Source organism: Talpa europaea (assembly GCF_964194135.1).
Source record: "Talpa europaea genome assembly, chromosome: 10".
NCBI classification, from domain to species: domain Eukaryota; kingdom Metazoa; phylum Chordata; class Mammalia; order Eulipotyphla; family Talpidae; genus Talpa; species Talpa europaea.
In genome coordinates this window covers 59,066,064-59,090,777 of record NC_140077.1, presented here as the reverse complement: position 1 = coordinate 59,090,777, position 24,714 = coordinate 59,066,064, and the positions used below count along the sequence as shown (strand labels likewise).

At 36.8% G+C, this 24,714-nt stretch overlaps 1 protein-coding gene across 2 annotated transcripts in view; it reads left to right on the top strand.

Annotated features, from left to right (window-relative positions):
* The window catches only part of PRKG1 (protein kinase cGMP-dependent 1), a gene marked incomplete at both ends in the record, with an annotated part of 1,336,641 nt that overhangs the window by 72,188 nt on the left and 1,239,739 nt on the right, over positions 1–24,714 (top strand). Inside the window, one exon of one of the 2 annotated variants that reach the window (XM_084246047.1) lies at positions 11,210–11,725. The exons of the other annotated variant lie outside the window; for it this stretch is intronic. Within the exon in view, the coding sequence (XP_084102173.1) occupies positions 11,415–11,725 (311 nt within the window). Of the gene's footprint in view, positions 1–11,209; positions 11,726–24,714 lie in introns of those variants that run through there. 2 annotated transcript variants of the gene reach the window in all.

Here is a 24,714-nt window from a genome sequence, read left to right as displayed (position 1 = left end):
GAGGAGACAGGTGTAAGTATATCTACTTTAAGAATTAAGTTATTGGATTAAAATATTTTTATAGGCACACTTGCTTTTTGAACTTTGTCAATCTGAACTTTCAGTGCTATTGTAAATGAGATCAGATAGGACGCAATATTACTTAATAATCACGGTAAGACTTAAAAATACTTTAACTGAGGGCCTCCCCGGTGGCGCAGCGGTTGAGCGCTGGGTTGCGAAGCTGCCAGAAGCCTCTGCAGTGCCGTCAGCAGTGTTCTTTGGTCCTTCTGCTTGCTCTGCTCCCCGCTCTGGCTCTGGTGAATTCTCTCACCCTCCCGCACTTCTGACTGTACCCAGTGCTTGTATAAAATCAATCAATCTTGAATAAATAAATAAATAAATCTTAAAAAAAATACTTTAACTGAAGCATCTGCTTTCAAAATAATATTACATAAGATATAGTTGTTTAAAAGATGTATTAAGAAGGACTAATTAAAAAAAAAAGACCAGTTCCAAATAAAGCTGTCAGCTTTTGAAGAAGTAGCTAGAACTTGTGAAGAAACAAAATAAACTGCTACAGAATTACTGGTGTTGCCAGTGTTACATAAAAGAGCAGTGAACCTTGAAGACAATATATCACAAGCCTAAAAATAAGAAAGACTCTAGCATTATGGCAATTTAAAAGTGCATGATAGGAGTTGATAGTCTATGTTTCATTTAAAAATATGGTTTGGTATCAAGAAACAGTTCTAGGAGACGTATTATCGTATGTCTTAAGTGGGCATATATGTTATTAAAAGGGCAATGTCTTTTTTTTTCTGCAGAAGAAAAGCAAATTTCTTTCAATTAATCCTCTCACATATTTAATTTGCTGCATATAGAAGTGAAAATGCAGGAGAGTTAAAGCATCAATTTTCAGAAAAATCACTAAAGCATACTTTTCATGCCACCTTTTGCTATCATGTTATAGAGAAATTTATTACCTGTATACACTTTTTTTTTTAAGAGCTGGGTACAGACCAGAGATGCGGGGTCGGGGTGTGTGTGACAGGATTCACCAGAGACAGAGTGTGAAACAGGACAGGCAGATGGACCGGAGTAAACTGCTGAGGGGAGCAGTGGGCGAGACAGGAGAGGTCTGCTGCGCCATGTGGGTTGCCCCCTGGCCGGCCGGGGATAGAACTCGTGCTGCAGAGTCTGGGCATTGCTTCATAGTGCGGTGCTTAACCCCTTGCGCCACCAGGGAGGCCCCACCTGTATACACTTCTAAGCTATATTTTTATATTGAACAATATTGATAGTAAATATAGAATTATATATAATCATATGCATATAGACATAAATGTATAAAACATGCATTCATATACATATATATTCCAGGTTAATTTTTATCAAAATCTTTTAGTTTCAAAGATTTTACCTAAGGTGATTATTTTAAGTGATTAGACTCACATTTCAACTACCTGTCCAATGGCAAAGGATATTATAAACATTTCTAGAAAGAACATAGAAAACCAGTGCTATTTAAAATCCAGACAAACTTGTAAGTTACATACTTCCTGACTGAGTTGGGATATAGGGTAACTATCCCTCAAAGGTGGTTGTATTGAAGTTTCTGAAGCTTAAGGTGCATGTACTTGTGAACTACACCCCAGTGAGGGGCACAGCTCAGAAGTTCATCTCCTTATCATCTTAGAGGGTATTTAGTTCCCCTTGTTGGTTGATTCTCTCACTGGATAAGAGGGAGAAAGGGACACATTCTGTTTATTGATGTAGATATGTTATAGACACTAAATATATATTTGTATCCATTTATTTAGTCTGAAATTCATTCACTCAATGCAATTATTAACTATATGGGGAGTTGCTGCTTCTTTTAGGTTTTGGAAGACAAAATGGACACAATTTCTTGCTTTCTTCAGGTTTACAATCTAATGGGTCATACATATAGTTAGCAAACATCTTTGCAAATAATATATCATTATAAATCACGATAAGTGCTATAATATAAAAGTATCATGAAAATAATTAAGAATGATTATCAGAGAAAGTAGTATTTGAAGGAGGAGTTCATTGAATTTATGACTCAAAAGATGAAAGATGGTGATGGGAAAGTGATAGGGCTGGGATTTGAGAAAAGTGAAATGGGTTAGGAGAAGGTTTTCCCAGGCAGAAAAAGAATCAGCAGTGGAAAAGCTCTGAAATGTTAAAGTGAAATTGCTTAGTGCTTGGAGAGTTATAAGAACTAAAAGGTCAGTATAACACTTATGTAATTAATTAGTCAATTGGTCTCCTGATTTCAGTCCCATTGTAATTTTCCTTTGAATATTTTCCCAACCTGAGCAAAAATGCTGTGACCAAGTCTAATTTTAAAGAGAGGAAATGTGATTATGGGTAAAATGTCAATGTTAGCTCTTCCTGTAAGCACCAAATTTGTCATATGTTCATGGATTTCTTTCATGTCATTGGTTGTGGTCACAGACTGGGTAAAATGTGGTTTTAAAGGGGAGATACTAGTGGTTTACATAATTTTGTACTCCCAGAACCATATGATATGTTGTATATGTAATTACTAATTAAGAATTTCACAAATGAGGAAGATGTTTATAGTTTTTAATGAATTGTCTAATTTATTTTCAAACAATTTAACATTATATATGTGCAGGTTCAATACTTAAAATTATTAGCTGAAAGAAACTCTAGCTGTTTGAATTAATTGTCTATATTTGCTATGTAATTATTTTGGAGATTTGTAATATATATTTAAAAATTGAAAATTCTGAGAGACAGTATAGAAAGAAATCTGTTTATTGAACTTTTCTCAATGTCTTTCAAATATGTTGGACCATGGCACCCTTTTTGTTTCACTTATCACCACTTTAAGGAGCTAGTGTTCTTTAGTTTATACTTTGCAGAACAAGTGTGTTGTAATATATAATTTGATGGGTGACAGAGATCTCAATTAAAGTTGTTGGCAAAGTTGTTCTTTAAAGTTGTCTTTAACTTCTGCATTTAGCTATTGTACTACTTGGTACTAGTGCTTTATTATTATTGTTATTATTTAGTTGATTTTTTTTCACCCATTATTCCAATTTCTCACAACTGAATATCCTGAATTCCAGAATCGAATATTATGCAATGTATTAATAATCTAGTTTATAGATAGATTAGTAATTAAAAGAATATATACTTAGAATGACAAAATACACAATTATTTTTTAGAAAATATTAATTTAATACAATTTTTAAAAGCAAAGTTTTTCAGCACATTTTGAAATAGTTTTTTCTGTCTCTTGCAGTAATTTTGTAGAGTTTGCCATTAAATAATAATGTATGACTAAAGTAATCTTTTGACAAGTTCTTAAAAGTTATTATAACTTAAAAACATCAAATGTCTAAATCAATACTTGAGTTCAGGAACTCAAGCAATGTTACCATTTGAATTCCAAGAGTTCTTTGTGAATTTGAATTCCAAGAGTTCTTTGTGAGGATTAGGTGTTTCTTTCAATTTATATAAGTCGGAGGCAAATTTTCTCTTTCTTGTTAATGATTGTTTTTCGTATTTCAAGGACCTTTAAAAATCTCTGATTTGTGGAGACTTGAGCTGCTGTGTCTAAAAAGAGAAAAAAAATTATTTACTCTATTTTCTTAGATCTTATGAAATACGTTGGAGAGCAAAATATTTGGGATGCATCCCCTTCATGTGCCAACTTTACTTTCACATAAGTGAGAGTTGATTAGGATAGTGTGGTTAAGATCTCATACTTACAGTGTATGCATACTTTTGGGACATATGCAAGCAAGCAGACACAAGCAGGGAACACAAACACACAAATGATTCCTTATCTTCATATGATCCACTTGGTAGCACAAAAGTTCCATGTGCTTTGAGTATAAGAAGAGGCATATAGAATTAATTAGACATCTCAGAGGCCTTCTAATATAATTTATCCTTAGCAACAAATTAAAGTGCTCTGAATGAACTTTAACAACTATTACTAAGAGAGATGAAGTAGAGTTTCCATATAAAACAAATCAGGCTTCTACGTGCAATAACAATAATATGCCAAGGGAAAAAATAGTAGAACTTTAAGAATACTATCCTGAGACTTGGGTTCTGAACTTGCCTTCGCTTCAGGTAAGTCATTTAACTTCCTTGAATTCTAAATGTCCTTATATATTTAAAATTGGAAAGTTGAACTTTATCATTTCTACGGTCCGTTACAGTTCTAAATTTTGTAATACCCATAGGTGTATAGAATAAAAACACCTCTCTTGCAGGAGATAGGGAAAGGCAGGGTGTAAAGCCATGACAACTGTTATTAAACCTCTTAATTCTCTGTATTTTGTGAGTGTCCCTGAGAGTGGCATAATGGAAGTAAGTTATATAGTGGAGTGCATAGGAAATGGTGTTATGTAAGTTTCAGTTCTGTGACAGTTGAGAGAGTGTTATGTGCAGTGCATTGTTAGAAAGTCTGACCAGTGGAAACTGCAAAGTGAAAATAAGCAATCATTAGAAAGCTAGATGGATTTTCCATAACAACTCTCAATTATTATTTAAATAAAAGTACAGATACTCAAGATGGACACTGAATATTCTGTATGAAAACTTCTAAAAGGTATAAAAGTCCATACTTTCTGTTTATTGATATGGGGCATTGAAATCATATGGCACTTTACATATGACTGTTTTTGTTAACTTATTATGTGTTTTGTTAACTTATTTATTTACTTACTTATTGTTAGGTCTTTGGACATAAGTCTTTTGAGTTTAAGTCTGAATCACTAACATTTAATGTATTCTTACTACCAGGTTACATGCCCATGCTTTGGAAAATGAATTAAAAAAACCCAGTCTAGATCAGGAAGACATTCTACAAATGTACACTGGGCAAGAGAACTGATAAATTTACAGTTGGTTATAAATACATGGTACATACATTCATCTCATGGACCCTAAACTAGGCTCCATCCTTGTTCCAAGGGTAATGCTTTCATAAACATCAGCACTTCATTTTGGCTTTGCATTGATAGTAGCTTGTTTCATCAGACCTCTGCTTTGTCTATTATTAAAGATGGATTTCTGGGTTTCTATCCCATAGTGATTGTATAAAAGTCATAATATCAAGAGTATCTTTAAGCTAAAGTCCATTAAGTCCATAAACTTAATTGTCCATTACGTTAATAATTGTGAAGAATTCTAAGTATTTCCCATAGCCTGTTTACCTGTGCTTTTCCCTCTCCTCCAAATCTCTTTTCTCACAGTATTAAACAAATCTCATACTATCTTTCTCTTGCCTAATTCATTCATTTTATTTACTGTTAGTAACACGTTTCACTCAAACTTCTCTTTATTGTGTTTCTTGTATCTTCAGTAATTTTCCACCTTAATTTTAGTAAGCTCACTAGTAAGCTTTGTTTTTTTACCTTAAATTTTGATTACAAAATATGTAGGAGGAAAATAGCCAAATTATATCAGCTGTTAAATGCTATTTACAATAAAAGCAATAACAAATCATTGATTCCAAAGATGTTCTCTTATAAGCCACATGATGTGAAGTAAGCTTTTTCAAATGCAAAATGATCTTGCAATTATTTTTGAATATTTTGTTGCAAACAATTGAGGTGCTGGGGGAAGGTGCGTTTGTAGAATATATTGATTCATTAACTTAATAAATCATGAGCATTTAATATACTTGAAGAATCACTGAAATGGAACTGAGTGTAATTTATTAATCAGAGATATAGTGATGTTGAATACTCATTTTATATAGTTACTGGACTCAAAATGCAGTAATCTTTTACATTTAAAGTTCATTTCATGCATTTTAAAATTTTCCATTTGTGACAAAATACAGAAAGCCTAATATTTTTCTTTTTAAAGTCTTATTTCTTCTGGTCTCAAGAAATGAGAATTTATTAAAGAATAGAAAGAAATGTTCTTTTTTTTTTTTAGAAAGTGCATGGGTTTTCATGAGCACTAGTTTAGACTGAGGCCCAATAATAACTTACCATCATCATTTTAAGCTGTGGAATATCAGAATTCATTTCAACTAATATTCGGCATGACACTAATTTGGCATTAAACTCTAAGTACATTAGCAATTACGGTACAAAGCACTATTACTTTCCAAGTCTCTGCAGTAAGTTTTTCATCATTAATGGTTAATGCCTTTTTCCCCCCTTTACATGTAGAAATTATCATTCATACTAGTATGACTTCAAAACAGCCCAACCACTAGAATTTTTATGTAAATCAAAATATACATCAAAATATACAGGGTCAAAATGATTTCCCAAATACAGTCATAAGAATATTCTAATTCTACGAGAATAATCAAATACTAGGTGTTTGAATTGCTGTGCTTAATCTATAGGAAACCAATCTGTCTAAATTCCATATTTCTATATAAACAATAAACCAAAAGGAGAGCTTTGAATCCTTATCTAACTTAACAAAGTATAATTAAAATTCTCTTGTCTGACTCATTCCTGTTTACAGTCCAAGCACAATTCTTGTGGTATATTATTATGAATTGAAATAGGATGATTGCTTCCCTAAAATATATTCATACAAACAAATGTGCAAATGGGTTTGTAATATGCCCCCCCAACAGGTATTATGGTTACAGATCTTCCTACATTTTACTTTTCTATCAATATCTTTTTTTTTAAGATTTATTTATTTATGCATACAAGAGCTTGGATACAGGCCAGAGATGCGGGGGGGGGGGGGGGTGAGAGGATCCATCAGAGACAGAGTGGGGAACAGAACAGGCAGACTGACTGAAATACACTGCTGAGAGGAGCAGTGGGCGAGACAAGAGAGTTCTGCTTTGTCATGTAGGTTTCTCCCTGTTCTGCTGGGGATTGAGCTCATGCTGCAAAGGCTGTGGATTGCTTCATATTGCAGTGCTTAACCCCTTGTGCCACCTCGGAGGCCCTCTATCAATAACTTTTGAAGCAAATAGTGAAAATAAAAAATAAAGTGGTTCAGCAGTCCTGATCTCAATATGGTAACCATCCATCTTGGTTGGCCCATCACCAATGGGTACCTACGACTTCAGTTTTAATGCCAGGACAGTCTCAAGCACTTTCAGTATTAAAACCAGAATAACCCAAGCCTAATAGGTACAAATTGGTTACCCTAAACCAGAATGAAATAGTGCCTAAATGAAGAGAGTTTTGGGAAAAGAAACTTTTAAATAATCTTGCTCCTACCCTTTCTGGATTTTTCAATTTTCTCCTCCTACAACTTCTCCGAACCAGTCAGGCTACTTAATATTAAGGTTACTATTATCTCTCTTGATCTAGAGCCATGTCAACAGCAATACATGGAAGGCCTGCAGAAGGCAGTGAGGGCCAGGGGTCGGAGATAAGGGATTGAGCATCAATTGATTGGTCTGGATTTGAATCTAGGCTTTGCCATTCATTAGGTGGGGATTCTGTTTCTCCATTTTTAAATATATAAATGGAGATAATAATAACAACATCTAACTTCTAAGGGTAAAAGTGAAAAGTGCCTGTTCTACACTGAGAGTTCAAGGAAGTTAGTTATTTTTATTGTGATCTTAATTATGAGTACTTTATGTCTATATAGCTATACACAACACACACACACAATGGCAATAGAAAATTTCAAATTTAGCACTCTTCCAGGATATACTGCATCCTCAAGACAGTAGGATGACCAAATTATCACAGTTCATTTGAGGCTAATTATGTTTTTAGTGAAGGAGGATACAGTATAAAGACTTTTTTTAAAAAAAGATATAGCAGAGGCCTTGCTGGTGGCGGGGCGGTGGTTGAGTGCTGGGCTGTGAGGCTGCCCGCAGCCACCAGCGGGGGTCCACATGATGCACAGACCTCTCCTGCCACGCGCTGCTCCCCTCAGCAGTGTCCTCCGTCTGTCTGCCTGTTCTGCTGCCTGCTCTGGCTCTGGTGAATTCTCTTGCCCTCCCGCACTTCTGACTATACCCAGTGCTTGTATAAATAAATAAATAAATAAATCTTTAAAAAAAATAGCATAGTATGAAAAAACTACATTTTTGAATGTCTCATCAAGTGATTCTGAGATTTCATTAAGGAACACATATTTATTCTCAATTTTGGGGGTTAGGTTGGGTGCATCAATATGCTAGGTTGGTTTGGCTACTATAGAATTTTGCTTCTATAACAATGATAAGATCACTGGAAGCAGTTTATGAATTGACTATGGAATTCACGAGTAAAATTAAAATTTCATTGTTCTAGTTGTTAGTGTCTAACATTAAGACCTCATCCAGATATGCAGTGGAGGAGAACTGGTGTTATGCTGTTATAATCAACTCCATTAGACTTAAGGAACCACTTTCTAATGAACAGAAACTAGATTTGTGTCTGATCTTTGATATAGTAATTTAGCCAATTAAGTTTACTGTGAGACATACAGTAAAAAATTTATGATAAAATTTATCTGTGGAAATATAATTGCAGGATCTTGATTATTCACATAAATTTATTTCCAGTAATTACCAAGTGAGTTCAAAACATAAGTAAGAAAAAATTAGAATCACTGAAAAGGTTGAGATGGAAAACATGGTCACTGTAGACCTAAACAACTGGTCAGAACCATTGTGGAAGATCTAATTCAAGTATTTACTTGACTTTTTGAGATTAGATGGAAAAGCTTAGAATTCTCTAGATTTGCATGTAGAATCAAAAGGTTTAAGGAAAAATTAATTTTTTTCAAAATATAGGTTAATATAACCAAACATATATTTTCATATTTTGATCACCTTTTTTAGTGTAAAATGATTGTAATAGTCACAATCATCTCAGCAGTTTGTTTCATTTGCATTTGTTACAACAGCTTTTTTGACTTTACATGCTGAATTCATTATGAAATAAATTTTGTAGCACAGGAATTTGATTTAAAATGAAAATGTAATGTGACTATGTGCCATAATTGCATGTAGATATGATAAATACTGAAAAATATTTACAAAATAGAGAATAAAAAAGCTCATTTTGTTCAAAATACCTGTATAGTTTTGGTTGCAGTGCTACTTTTGGGGGAAATGTTTAGTTTCTATTTTCCTTTGTGTATGTGGACAGGCTTTCTACAAATGAGGAAAAATCTTTTCTACATTGTGCTGCTCAGAAACATTAAGTAACCCCATTCAAACCTCAAATGAGCCTTAAAAACACAGCCCTGCATAAAATTTGCCTAGTGATGTCCCCTATTCATTGCTCTTGATATATTTTTAAACACAAACTCTTGTCTTCATGGACCCTTAACAATAGATGTATAGGAAAAAAGTAATTTAGTTTTCAACATTTTCCCATGGAATTAAAGAATTCCCATAGGTTAAGTAGGATAAGAATCTGGCCTTTTGCCTGGGAGAAGGGAAATGTCATGGAAACCCTTTTAGAATAATCAGTTATAAGAAGCCACAGTACTTCCACTTGGTTTATTTTAATTATGACAACAAAATTCAGAACTATTATTTATTGCTGTCATTTATTATAAATGAAAATATTTTGGAAATTATCCACTGTATATTGCATTCTGAAGTAAATTCACTTCCCAAAATATTTGTGTTGGAATAAATTGTCTTATGATATCTATACTAAAGAATTAGATAATCTATGTGGCAGAATGTTTAAGAGTGTGTATCCTTTGTCATTTACACTTCCAATAACACTTGGAATCAGTTTAACATGTCTTTGGCTACCTCATTTCTATTCTCTCTCTCTGTCTCTCTGTCTCTGTCTCTTTCTACACTCTCACACACATACTCTCACTCACTCACTCTTATCTGATATGGAAAACATGTATTAAAAGTAAAAGTGGGCAAGTCTTTTTGAGATTGATATATGGGTGTCCTTGGAAGTTTATATAGTGAATAGTCCTGAATTGCAATACAATTTTAATTTATTTTGTTTTAAAACTAAGGAATGGCCAAATAGAACATTGAGGATAATAAGAGGGTTCCCAAGAATAGTATTAAAAGTTTGCTAATTAAGATGCTATAAGATTGGATGGGTTGGTGAAGATGTGGATAAAATATTAGGACTTTAGATCAGTATCAAGCAAATATTTGGGAATTCTAAAACTGTGTTCTGATGATGGGAGAATTACTCTTGAATAGAAAAAAATGCTACCTAATTGTTGTCATTTTAGGAAATAATGAGTGGGCAGGATGGGAGTGGGTAAATGTGGGATAGTATAATAAACAATTTAATACAGCTCAACTAGGTTCCCTAGTTGATTTATGCCAGGATTTCTTCTGCCACTCAAGTGGAAATATGCAGTCCTAACAGCTTCGGCTTTAATATTTTAAAGGTATGGTTCAATTTCAAATTGAACTCTGTGGTGCTCAGTAATGAATCCCCCTCCCTTCCTGATCCCCACTCCCACCCAATCAGCAATGATGAACAAGGCCCTTCTGGTAACTATTCCCGCAGACGCTAGTTCAAGTGCAAAGGATAATGGAGACTCTAAAGCAGTCCTCTTGGCCAAAATCATTTTGGCCTTTGCCCTTAAAAGAGCTCATTAATCAGAGGAGTAATTAGGAGAAGGCAGTGCCTAAGGGGAAAGCCCCTTCCTCCAAAGGCACCTGCATGGAAGGGGAATCCTGCTTAGGTACCGACTGGCTCTCATCTGCTGAAGGGCAAGTTTTTTTTTCCAGCGAAAGCCACCTGTGTGAGGTGCTCCCTGTGGGAAAGGTGGCGTGGGAGAAGGGAGAACTCGGCCATAAGATTCAGGAGCCTTTCTTGATGAGACTGGTGGTCAGAATTCCTCCAGAACTCAGAGCCTTTAGAAAGCAGAGTCCGCTTTGCTCAACTCGGTTGCCAGGATTGTAGCTCATCCTCCTGAAGGAGGCTGAGCTCTGGAACCGGCTTACGCCTCCCCAGTTTGCGCGGGTCCTCCCTGTCCTCTCCCTCCCACCTTCCCACCCCCAAAGTAGTGCTCCCGCCTCGCTGCGCCTGCAGATCCCCCGCGCGCCCCAGAGGTTTATCAGGCTCCCTCCACACCCGCCGGCTTCCTCTGGTGCCCAGCGCGAGTGACCCGCACCCCAGCCGCCGCCTCCGAGCCCCGGTCCGGGTCGCCTTGTCCCACTCCCCAGTCACACCGCCTCGCGGCTCTTCTTCCCAGCCTGCGGTGCCCACCGCGTTTCAGAAAGGTTCAGTCAGAGCTTGGACCTGCTGTTTTGCTCATCCCCGCGCTCAGCCTCTCAGCCCCGAGAAGTGGAATCTGCACTGAAACTCTCGGTGGCTGGAGCCGGCGGACTGGGCATGCTCAGAAGCCAGGGCTGGCTTTGGTCTCAAGTAGGAAGCTTTTGCACTCGGGAGGCAGCGGCGACTTTGGGGAAAGTTGATCGGAGAGGGGAGGAAGCCCCAAGACGCGGAGCAGCAGCAGGAAGGAGCCCCCGGCAGCCCGGAGGAGCATGGGCACCCTGCGGGATTTACAGTATGCGCTCCAGGAGAAGATCGAGGAGCTGAGGCAGCGGGATGCTCTCATTGACGAGCTGGAGCTGGAGTTGGATCAGAAGGACGAACTGATCCAGAAGCTGCAGAACGAGCTGGACAAGTACCGCTCGGTGATCCGACCGGCCACCCAGCAGGCGCAGAAGCAGAGCGCGAGCACCTTGCAGGGCGAGCCGCGAACCAAGCGACAGGCGATCTCCGCTGAGCCCACCGCCTTCGACATCCAAGATCTCAGCCATGTGACCCTGCCCTTCTACCCCAAGAGCCCACAGTAAGCAGGGTTACGCGCCCGGTCCATGTAGTACCCTGTCGGTGGGGAGCTGCGGGTCTCTGTATTGTCTGTCGGCCCCCGCCCCTCCCGCTTGCCATGTCTGTCTTCATCCTCAGAAATGTTTCATTTTAATGGGCACTTCTTGTGGGGCTGTGCACGTTTCTGAGAGCCAGACTCGCTGCACCTATGTCGCCTCGTGTCTTTGTCAGATGTAATGCTATTTTTTTTAAAAAAATGTAGCGATCCATATACATTCATATGTGCCACCTACTGTGCATAGAGTTTGAACGCTCCCCAGGTGTGTGTGTGTTTATGTGTGTGTGTGTGTGTGTGCATGTAAGAGCAATAAAAAGCCTCATTTCCCTAATGCCTTGGTAAACCTGCCCAGCTGGAAAATCCTAAATGCGGGCTCATCAGACTTAAAATGAAATGCGTCTGTTATCACCCTTACTTTCTAATGCTTTTGTGGCTCTCCCGGATTGCTCTACATGCTGGCGATTCACGCTGGTACCCTTCAAACCTGATGTTCTGTCATCATCAAAGTGTCAAAAAATAAGCAAATACGCATGTAAAAGGGAAGATTTTTATTTCCCGAATTGGATGACATTTACAATCCACAAATGGAAGCCTGGTCTCTTGATTTATTTTAAAAAAAAATATTTTTTATAACATCTGAGGGACAATATTGCTATTTTACCTTAAGAAACTTGCATAATGTTACTAATAGTGTACCTCCAGGGTCAAATATAGACAAGTAAACTTACCTTTATTGACAATGTAGACACATTGTTTGCCTTACTCCTGGCTTCTGATGCAAGGACTCTGGTATTGTTCTAGCATTTGAGAGAACTGTATAGTTCTGATGTCAGTGGGCTTCATAACTTGGGTGGGAAAATTGAATGAAACTTGTTATACACCACTCAACTCAGAGTCCTAAATTGGTGTGCTTGTTACACACCATTTACTCAGATAGTATAGTGGCAGAAACATGAGCTTAATATAGAATGAAGTAGAGCACCCAAATGAAAGATGCTTTTAATTAACATGTAGTGATATAATTGATAAAATAAGGGATTTTTCTACTCTATTCCTAACCACATTACATTGTCTAGATATTATATAATAATACAACATTCCTTGGAATCTTGAATAAATGCTCCTTTTGTATGTCTTTGATTTCCATGAGCTCCTGAGTGTATACTAATTATACTTGAAAACTTTGAGTTGTGCGTATACTTGTTGGTTCTCGTAGAGTATTTGTTGTTCCTCATACAGGTTTATCTTAAAAAGGCGTTTGTATTTCTGTGAGAGCATGGGGGAGAGATAATATGGTAAACATTTCTGAGATTCTGACCTCACTGAGTTGTCCCTATAGTTCAGTAGATTTAGATCTGCTTAGGAAACTCAAGTGATCTGAATCCACTTCAAGATTGTCTGGTAAATTAATTTGCAGTCTTGACATGCTTGCCTGTTTTAGCTAACGAGATACATGGCCATCTCTCCTGGGCCAAGTTTTGCATAATGAAAAAATAACTCAAAGACAGCTCTCTGCATCTTTAAGCATTTTTAGGATCTCATTTTAGTATCTTCAGGATTTGGAATAACACAGAGCAAACTATGCTCTTATAAAAAGAGCATTTTAATAGGTTTTATAATGAAGCATGATCATGCCAGCTGATAACTCCAGCTAAACATTCTATCAGAGAAGATCTAAAGGAATCAAGGTAGTAGGGAATGAACTGTAGAATGTGGTAAGTTTTAGAAGGCTCTTAGTAGTTGACATGTAGAATAACTTGATTTTTTAAAAGTCCGTGATAGAAAAAGAAATTAGTGTGGGACATAATTCACAACATTCTGTCATAATAAACATTTTATTAAACAATGCTGTGTGTTCTGATATTTATTTAATAACTTGTGCTTTAAAGAAGTTAGCTATTAAGATATCACCATCATGGTTTTGGTGATTCTGAAGGATTATATTGAAGAAAATTATAGGATGTCTTCCAAGCTTAAATAATTTTGGAAAAACATCTGTTCTTTTTTCACACTTACATAAAGAAAACTAGAATAAAATTGGCTTAAGTGGTTGATTGTACCTTTCCTAAGAAAGAGAGAAGTATATTGTATGCAAAGTGATTTTCCCTCATGCCATTTAAATGATTGCGCAAGATAGCTCCATAAAGAATCAGGAAAATTTGCCAAACCAAAGAAGACTTTTTTTTTTTGAATTTCAATTAATTTCCCTATAAACAATTTGATCACACAGACCTACTGGCAACAAGTGTTTATGTCTTTATATTTCATTTTCAGTGCAACTGTAAACTTTCTTAAGCTTACAGATTGTTATAAATTCAGATTGAATAGAAAACATCTAAATAGTCTAAATTAACCTCAGTTACATTCATATTTTCTATTCTCTTTCCATTAGATGTAGGTAACTTTCCAGTTAATGTTCTGCTCAATTGTCTGATATATGCAAAATGTATGTCTACTTTTTCTTACTGAGGTTGATTCTGAGGACTACAGTTTTTTAAAAAGTTTGAATTTTAGGGATTTTGATTGTTTAAAATAGTGCAAAATGTAAATTAACTTATTCATTTAAATCATCTTAATATTTTGGTTTAGAATGTTCCTTTTAGCCTGAGAATTATAAGGAAGGTTCTATCAGATTACAGCATAGAGCGAGGGTCCTTTTGCAGCATCGCTGATGTGGGGAAGTATTTGTGTTTGTCTCTTTCACACATGTATAGACATTTCCCTTCAGCCCCCTTTCTGTATCACCGTGAAGCAAAGAACTGATGTAGCAAACTGGAATCTAAATTATGTTGCCAACAAATACCTACTTGAGAATGTCAATTATAGGTTTTGAAGTAAATTGAGCAAATAAAATTTAAAAAAATGAAAATATGTATAAAATACCCATTATATGAGATAAGAAACCTGTTGGTTATGTATATAGAATGGTCCTAATGGACTTTAAAAGTAACTTCATTTCATAATATTTCATATCTGAAAATTGACTCTGTAATATGTCAGAGCATTCTGTCTCTGTTATTTTGAACTGAACCTTTTTCCTTTTGTAAATATTCTCAATTTTCCTGCCACAGTGTTCTAAGTCATTTTAGTTGGGCTGTGTAGACACCATTTCTTATCAAAAGTTGTTAGCACTTCTGTGGACTGTTAAGTTACTGCATTTCTCCTCAGAGGTTTTCAGAGAATGTGATGACTTGTTCTGTTTCACTTTTTGACTATGAAGTTTTTTGGAAGAGCTGAGGATGAAAAGGAATATATTTTCTAATTTTTATGGAGGCATTAATTTTGAAAAGATCTCATATGATCTTTCAAAGCATTATGCTAGTATACCTTGAGAGAAATGGAATCTCCTAAAGATTGTATGTTAACTTCTTTAGGATGTTGAGGGAATTCTAAAATTCTACTACTATCATGATGGAATAATATCAAACATAGATTTCTTCAAAAGCAACTGTTAAATTAAAAATGTGCCCTACAGCTTAGTTCAGTACTTTTATTGGATGCCTGCCATATGCTAGCTATCTTAGGCATTAGAAGTCAGAGATAATTAAGTCTCGCCATCAAGGAGTTAACAGGCAGGGGATTAACAATATTGCATAAGTAGATGTTCTAGAAAGTAAAGTAAGGTAGGTCACAGAGGAGGTTCCTGAGACAGTTTGCAACATGGAGTACAGCCCATTTGGTATTATGATATCAAAAACCCCTGTGGAAGTGGAGACATTTAAAGGTTTGAAAGATAGCTATGCTTTAGGTGAGTGGTGGATGGGATGAGGGGATGTGGGATGGGAATAAGGAGGACCATCAGCAAAGGGACAAGACAGGAAAGGAAAGCAGAGGGTACATCTAGGGAATGACAGTAACTGGTGGCTGTAACAGAATACTGTGGTCAGACTGGAGGAAAAGCATATTTAGGGCAGAGAATGAAAATCAATTTTATACTATAAAATTGTTGAGAGGGCATGAGGGTATTTCTGCTTGGCTTTAGAATTCAGAATTATGTGTCTATGTGTGTGAGTGTTTTATCCTGAGTACTAACCCATTGGTAAAGTTCTGAATCTCTGGTGGTCTAATCCTTCACCTCCACCAGCATGATAACCTGATCTTACCCTGATAATAACCATAACTAGGTAAGTGCATTGAATTCAGCCAAGCAGCAGATGATTAAAATTTTCAAAGGAACCAATTTTTTTTCCCCACTCCAAAGTGCTCTCAATGAAAATAATCTAATTTTATGCCACAGACTATCATTGCAGATTCCTCACATACTTAGAATGGGACAGAGATGAGAATTGAACCTGAAGTTGGTTTTTGATATTTATCTTTCTTGTTTTTGTGGAGGAGTTAAGTTCCAACTTAATGTTATTCTGATAGACTTTCCAATTTAAGTTTGATTGCTAATTTGATGTTATGGTCTATGCAATAAAACTGAAGTCGTGGAAGTCCTAATAAAAATGTATAAGTCCAGGTTACCAGAACCCTTTTAGAGTATTTTGAAGCACAGTCAAGCTGCTTACCCCTAAATTGGGGTTTAAAATAAAAATACTGACAAGCCTTTAAACAGAGTAGTTCTAGAGACTGCCTGAGAATATCAACGACCAGCTTCCTTGATCTTCTGTGCCTCATTTCCACACTCCCACCAGTTGTTATTTCACTAAAGAGTTGGATTTGGATTCCTAACGGGAGAGGGTAGAAGAAGACAGAGGATGTTTCTATTGTTGCTGTTTGCAGGTTATAAGGCATATGGACACATTTTTTGTGTGTGTGTGTGTGTGTGTCTGCCTAGCAATGGAGGGTCTCTATGGTATCCTAGCAACCAGATTGGAACACCAGCCTGCTGCTCTTTCTGCCATCTCTACCAAAGGTGCTGCTGCCCATCCCAGGAACCGGGCCTCTTGCTAGCACTCCAGACCCTCTAACTTGAACCCTCCCAGTGTAGAAAATGCAAGACAATATGATAAATAAGCACATGCTAAAAGCAGCACTTACCAGGATGCTCAACAGCTTATTATGCAATCACATCTGTGGCACTTTGAATCCTAATCTGAATTGTTGAGCTGGTGCTGTTTGCCACCCCTTCCCTAACAGCCCTTCCTGCTTCCTCGCGCCCACCCTTCTGACACCAGTTCCACTTTTTCCTCACCGTCTTCTATAATGACTGCATTCCTGGGCATCTCCTTAAAATTTATTTTCTGAGAAGTCAAATATGTGCAGCCTGTTTCAACTCTCTAAGTGTAATTTTGTCTGTGAGAGCAAAAGAATGTTCTCCCTCCAAAACTGTCAAGTAAATATAAACAAGAGCACAAAAACTGCAGCTACACTAAACAGATGTTTCCCCAAAGGTGGGACTAATAGTATACTCTCGAAAGTGTCTTGTTTCGGAATGGATTTTGTAATTATAGTTATTAATATGAAAAAAGCAGGAGAGTAGAGTGGGAAGAAGAGATGTGTCAGAGGGACAGGAAGGGCACAAGGAGAAGAGCATTCTTAAAGCTTGTAGTTAGAAAAGAGTAACGGACTTTGTGGGGGATTAAGTAGGGAATGAGGCCAGAACTGTATTTGCAATCAGGAGGGTATTTTGTGGGTGAAGACAGCCCGAGAGAGGAGATACCCACATTGGAGTTTGTCTCTCTGAGTATAATTTTGAAGTCTCTCTCCTCTAGGCATGGGAACTATACTGGGATTTCAGCAGAAAATTATTATTGAGATCATTCCCTCTCAAACAGTGCTTGTTTTGAATGTCCTCTATTATCCCTTAGTCAGAGCCTAGTGAGCTCTTTGTGCAGTCCATAGTAGAGGGGGCAGGAAGAGGAGCACAAGTCGGGGCATCGCTGTTTCTGAAATCATGGACCAGAATGAGAACACCCATCATGATCATAATGCCTAAAAATTTATTATGCATTTACTTTGTGTCAGGCATTGCATTCTGTATTTCTCATAGATTCTGACTGTTAATACTCAAACAACCTTGGGAGGAAAATTTTAGATTATCCCCTTGTCATATCTCTGCAGTATAGGACTCTGAAGCTCAGAGAAGTGACTTGCCCAAAAACACAACTTAATACAAGGCTGAGTCTGAGTGTGAACTCCAGAGCTGTTTTCCTTAGCCACATGGCTCTATTCCTCCCCTCAGGGATGTAGGGGTTAAGCCATTGCATCAAAAAACAAGACAACACAAAAACAACCCCCCCATATAATTAATAATATATAGGCTTTTCCCAGGGGAGTATCTGTTCACAATACTTAAATGGGAAGCAAAAGTACTTTGGGGGAAGTGGAAAAACTAAGATACAACAGTGGTTTCCAAACTTTTTGTACGTTAGAGTCATCTCGGGAGCCTAGGTTGTACCACAAAGTGATTAAAATCAGAATGTCTGTGGGTGGAAGCCAGGTTTCAATATTTTTTTTAAAGATTTATTTATTTGTGCATACAAGAACTGGGGTACAGGTCAGAGGTGTGGGGGGTGAGAGGATTCACCAGAGACAGAGTGGGGAACAGAACAGGCAGATTGGCCTAAGTACACTGCTGAGGGGAGTAGGGGATGAGACAGGAGAGGTCTGCTGTGCCACCAGGGAGGCCCCCTTGGTTTCAGTATTTTTGAAAGATTTCCTGGGTAAGTCCATGTGAAGCAAAACTTGGGAACTACATTCATAAGATAACAAGGCATGTATGTGTTTGTGTGTGTGTTTAATTCTAAAAAAAGGACCATGATAAACTTCTCATTTAAATTGTTGTATGTTTCCATTGGCTAAAACCGTTAAGCCTTCAGAGATCACAAAAGCAATATTTTTGGATTTCCTTTTTTTGCACCAAATTGAAGGTATATACTATTTAATGTCTTGTGACTTATTCTTCCAAATAAGTATCAATACTTTACTAACCCATTGGTTCTCAACCCTGGCTGCATATCATCATCATATAGAGAATTTTAAAAATTATCTTTCTTCAGTGTCTCTTCCAGAGATTCTGATTTAATTGTCCTGGCTGGGGTGGACTTGAAATGCAGAGAAGTTAAGCAGGCAGCCTGGGTTGAAAGTCTCTTCGGTAGCCCATTACTTGAATTCTCATTCTTGGGGGAAGCACTTTCCTTGGTCCCTTTACACCAGTCCAAATCCCCTGCTTGCAGAGGAGACAGGCAGCTCCAGCTCCCCAGTCTCCATAGCATCTGGACCCATGTGTTGCACTGTGATCTCTGGGGTTACCTGCATATGGACTTGGCACACACAAAAGGTGGCAGCTGTTCTGTTCAGTGGGTAAGTACGTTTCCTCTTTCCTGCCACCCGTGAGTTCTGGCCACTGTTCAAATATGACACACATTAGAATCAGCTATCATCCCAAGTTTGTTTTCCACTCTCACTGGAGGCAGCTGCCTCATTAGCCCTCCGTTTCTTTGGGTCCCGGATGCTTCTATGAAATGTGAAGTATAGGAAGGTAGAACAATGCTGAGCCCCCCTTGGAAGAGAACTGACTTGTAGCTCCTCTCCTTCTGGTATGTGATATCTCTGCAGCCAGCTCCAGTTTTCTTTCCTACAGATATTTTATCCTTTTAAGGCAAACAGCCTGAGCTCAGGCTGAGGAGTACTTTCCAAGGAGGCTTCAGAGAAAGCAGAGCAAGCACATCAAACTCGCGGCTCCCTTTCCAGATAGTGTGCTTTGAATGAATAGATCTGGGCACTGCAGAGGAGAAGCTGAGAAGAGACATCTGCAATAAGACTCTCTGTGTGTCTCTCAGGAAGACTTCCAGGGGACATAGGAATCCTTAAACTCATGGTCACAACCTCACTGCTGCCCCCATTGCCAGCTCTTTGTGTCTCTTTCTTGTCCTCCTTCCTGTGTATTCTTGTTAAAAACTCAAGATCTTCCTAATTGTCTCTGATAGGGGCCTATTTACATTTGTAATTTAATCATTATTTTCTCAGGTGAGGATCAGCCAATATAGCACTTTATATAAGTGATAAAAATAGCTAATATAATTGCAAATACTTTTTGGTAAAATAATCTTCTTAGAAATGGGAAACAGTGAAAAGCTTTCTTGTCTCTTATTCCCTCCTTCTAAAGTATGAAAATGTATTCAGCTGACAGATAGCATGTTAAAGTGGAGTGACTGTAATAAAAAGCTGGCCAGAGAACTGGGGACATTAATGACTCAGGGAAGTTAATCATAAGGAAAGTAAACACTTTCATTAGGAATACAGATTTTTATCATTCATTGGGCTACTGGACCTAAATGGGAAGGATAGAAGGAATTAATTATAATAAAGAAACATGAACAAAACCATGCATTCACTTATGTGGCTTAACAGTTAGAAGAATAATGGGCATGACTTGGTGGTAGGACATTGAGAAAAGATCTGTCTTAGAGTTCTTATAGTCTAAGATAAAGGATGGGGTGCAGTCTAGAAAAAAAATCAGTAACAATTTTTAGTTCCAACAGGTAGTATTTTCACTTACATCAGAAATAAAATAATGGGGGCCTTCTTTTGGCTGCCTCTGCAGCAGGAGTTCCATCAGTACTGGCCAAGGAGCTAACACACATGGCACAGCAGACCTCTCTTGTTTCACCCAGTGCTCCCCTCAGCAGCGTATTTCAGTCAGTCTGCCTGTTCTGTTCCCCACTCTGTCTCTAGTGAATCCTCTCACCATGCCACCCACCCTGGCCTGTACCCCAGTTCTTGTATGCACAAATAAATAAATCTTTAGGAAAAAAAGAAAGAAAATAATGTTAAGTGTTATGTTAATTACCTTTGCCTGTCTAAAGATCACAAACACTAATTACACTACACCAGAACTGCTTTAAGTCAAATGCAGTTTCATTGATTTCTGTATAGAGGTGGAGTAACAGGTTCAACCAAAGCATCAGTACCTTAAATTATTAATATATGTCAAAAAGCACATCTCCTAATGCTATTGACCTTCCAATGTTCAGTTTTATTCTCTCACTTCTAAACCATACCTGCTCTTTTGAAGTAGTATTACATTTCCTTGAACATGAAGTAATTATAGTATCAGCCAGTCAGTTAATTTAGTTAATTATATTAAATGTCAGTGATGACAAATACACCTTAGTTAAGCAAAATACTTTCGCTAGTTTTTGAAACAATTGTATTATGATAATATCAAGCTTTCACCAGATCTGTGCCAAGAAATAATGAGATAATGTGAGGGAAAATCATCTCCTTCCTGGACATATTGTGTAACATCTTAATGGTCCAGCTCTATCAATAAATTGTGGTTTGACAGTTCTTCTCAGACGGAACTGAGAGGAAAGCAAAAAAAAAAAAAAAAAACCCAAAACAGATTGTCATGATAAAAAATAAAAATGGGAATTTTGATTTTTGCCCCTCTGGCATTATGACTGCTGGTAGACTGGAGAGTGGTTTGACCACACTGTCCCAAGCCTGCAGTGTTTGACAACATGCTGTGCAAGTTAGCACAAGTCTATCCTTCCGTGTTTGTAAGATACACTTTGCCTAAGTTATAATGACTGAGTAAAATGCCTCATATTATAGGGAGGCAGAAAAGATGACTTTATTTAAATTTTTGCTGGTTTGACTCAGTGTCATCACATCCCTTGCGGAGGAATAGTAAACATCTGAAAATGACTGTATAAACATGTGAGGGAAGAGAAAAAAGAGAAAAATGCAGTGGAATAAAACATAGAGGTCTACCACATGCATTGTGGGTCATGAAATTTGATGTGAATCATGATCTTCATTCTAGGTCCTTGCTACCCTCTACCTTAGGGACTATCAGAGGGTGGCAAAACATAAAAGAGTAAACCTGCAAACAGGTAAGTAAAATAAGTGCTTAGAAAAGTAAGAGTAGGTTTTGCCTGGATGATCCTCTTTATTTTCAGCAAGTGGACTTAATAGAAGTTTCTCATTCTGAATTGTTAGAGGAGAATCTTTTTTCCATGCATACGGTTTGGTTCATTGCAAAATGAAAGAATTGCTCTAAATTTCTAGCCATTCATTTAATGCTTTCTACAAATGTAATCCTGAATGACATCATGCATTTGTATGAGTAATGTTTCTTGTTATAAATCTGAGAAGACAGAACATTTTGAAAGAAGCAATGCTGTGGCTTTAAAAATTATAGTGGTAGCCTTAATCATGAAATAGTCACTTTTCTTCAAAATATCACTTCAGATTTATTGTTGTTCATAAAAGGAAAATATGACATGAAAAATTATAATCCGTCTGATTTTGCTTCCAGATGTTTTAGCATAACTTAGTATGGAGACCTTCATTCTCTTGTTGGAAAATAGAAACAAGAACTGAATGATTCTTTGTTCATGTACATTAAATGACAGAAAGCTACATAGATATTACTTTGAAACAATTCTCATGAAAGAAATGGTAAATAGATACAATTTTAAGTCTGTTGTTTACAGAGCATTTTTATTAGCTTCTTGCCACCTCTTTATATACTTCACAAATTTAGACTGCTTCCTTATTTCTTAAGATATTAACATGTTTATTTCCCCTTCTTTTTGAGTTTCAGTGGGGAATATCTAGCCTAAAAATAGTGGGGGTTTTGATAAGCAAAGACTACAGTCTGTGACCTTTAAAATATTAAATAAAGAGAAAAGCCTCTGGAGCATATGGGCACTTAGAAATATTATATAGGTGTGTAGAGTATTTGTTTACATGTTTCTGAACAATTATGAGGAGGTTTTGATAGTTAAAGAATATCCTATTATTTTCATCAAGTTATATATTCTATCTATAATATAATCATGATATTTTAAGCAATCCAGAGTTATGCTTTTAATACTCTCAGAAATGAAGCAATCAAAAGACCTAACATTGAAATATTTTGGTGAAGATACCAACATAAGATTTGCACACGTGGATTAAATGGAACTTGTCATCAGAATCTTCATTTTTAAACTATAAAAGAAAATACTAACATCACAGAAGAGGCTACCTTTCTCAGCAGACCTTCCTGCTGTAGCTGTTCTTATCTGTTGCTGCCACCACTGAAATCCTTTGCTGTATAAAGCATCCATCATCACACAGCAGTGCTCCATCTTCAGGATTCCTGAGGGTTACTGTCAGTGAGATAGATGGAAAATAAATCAAGTATACATTTGTTTATCTAGGTAATAGTGACTTTCCCTGTGAGATGAACTTAAAGGTTATTAGATATTATCTAGGTGAACCCTTGCTAGTGGGCTTTTAATTCATCTACTGCAGAAACCTTCTCCCCCTTCTTATTCCTATTACTAGTTTTCAAACTTACAGTTCAGTCCATTGCTTCAGCATTATGTGGGGGATGAATATAATATAAAAACTTCTTTTGTTCAAAGTAAGCTCACATTTTTCTTCTTCATTTTTTCTTTGACACAGAGAATTTTTTGTTCTTCACATAACTCCTTTATTAAATGAAGGCAGCTATTATTACTTTTTTAGCCTTATCTTTAATGGTCAGCGATGATGATTACTAAATATGTTTTATTATATGCTATATATGTTGTTCTGTCATCTAATTATCATGGTAATCGACAGAGTAGGCACTATTATCATCCCATTGTTTTTAAAATGGAGAAAATGAAATACAGAGAAGTTAAACAAATTGGACAAAATAATGGGTTGAAGTACTCAAAGGCAGGGGTGTGAGACACCAGAGCCTGTGTTTGTTCTCTGCATGTCATGTTCTTAGATGACTGTTATAACGGCTTCTTTTTAGCACAGTTCTATTTTTCATTACTTTTAATGGTTTTTCTTTTTTTTTTTTTAGTGTAGCTCTTTGAGATTTTCTCATATACCATATATCCATGGTGGCCATGGGTACATTCTCTTTTAGAGACTAGCACATCTTAGTATCACAGTAGTTCTTACAGTAATCCTGTACTTCTGCTATATTCAAATTGCTACCAACTGTTCATGCCTCAGGCATTTTTTTTTTTTTTTTGCTGTATCATACATACAAAGCTTTTCCCATCCTGGACTTCAATATTTTGTATGTATTTTTGATTAAAAAAATGTTCAATAGCTTGTGTTTGTTCTTAGTCAAATTCTCATTTCAAAGAAACTGTCCCTTAATTTACCAATGGTTTATTTCCTTAATTATTTTTCCCTAAATGATAGCATCTTATTTTAATTGACTATTATTGAAAAAGTATATCCAATACCTTCATTATTCTAATAATTAATAAATATATTCTAAAGATTAATTTTCAGTTATTTCTTTAAATTTTTTTTGGTCATTTGCCAAATATTTCTTAAGCCATTAGTCTAGGGTAGGGGCTATGCTATATACATCTATTTCTCATCTCCAGCTTATTGATATATTGGTGATGACTTGGTTGGCATCTTCCTCTGGAAGATGGTAAGTCCCATGTAAATAAAGCCATTGTCACTTTTGTTCCTTGTGTCATTGGAGTCCAGAACAGCAGTGGCACAAAGTCGATGTTTAATAATTCTGTGTCAAAAGAAGGACAAAATGAAAACTGCTCATGCTCCTAGAGAATATTGTATGAGATACTTAATCTTATAAAAGGAAAAAAGAAAGAAAGAAAAGTGAAACTGATATCACTGGGCTCAGAAGAATTTGGGAGCATGCTTGGTTTGGCTGGGAGAGTGTTTACAAACTTTTGAACTCAAATGTTTCAGCATGCCTTTGTGGGATTCTCTGTGTTCCCCAACTTTCTCACACCTCATGATACTTCATATTGTCTTTATCTAGTTCCTGCTCCTTGTTTGTGTTATTTGCCTGGTGTCTGAAGGTATTCTAGGTTTTTGCTTGTAAAGACAGGATTATATAATCTTGAAAAGTTCCTTCAAGTTTGAATAATCTGTGAGTCTATATTATCTTTCTAAGGAAGCATATTTTTCCTTCTGACTCAAATAAGTGTCTCATCTCAAGGTTGCAACAGAAAATTTCATAACTTGGCTTACCTTGAAAAGTACATGGGTTGGTTGCTTAGAAATACAGGCATGAGGGCCTCCCCTGG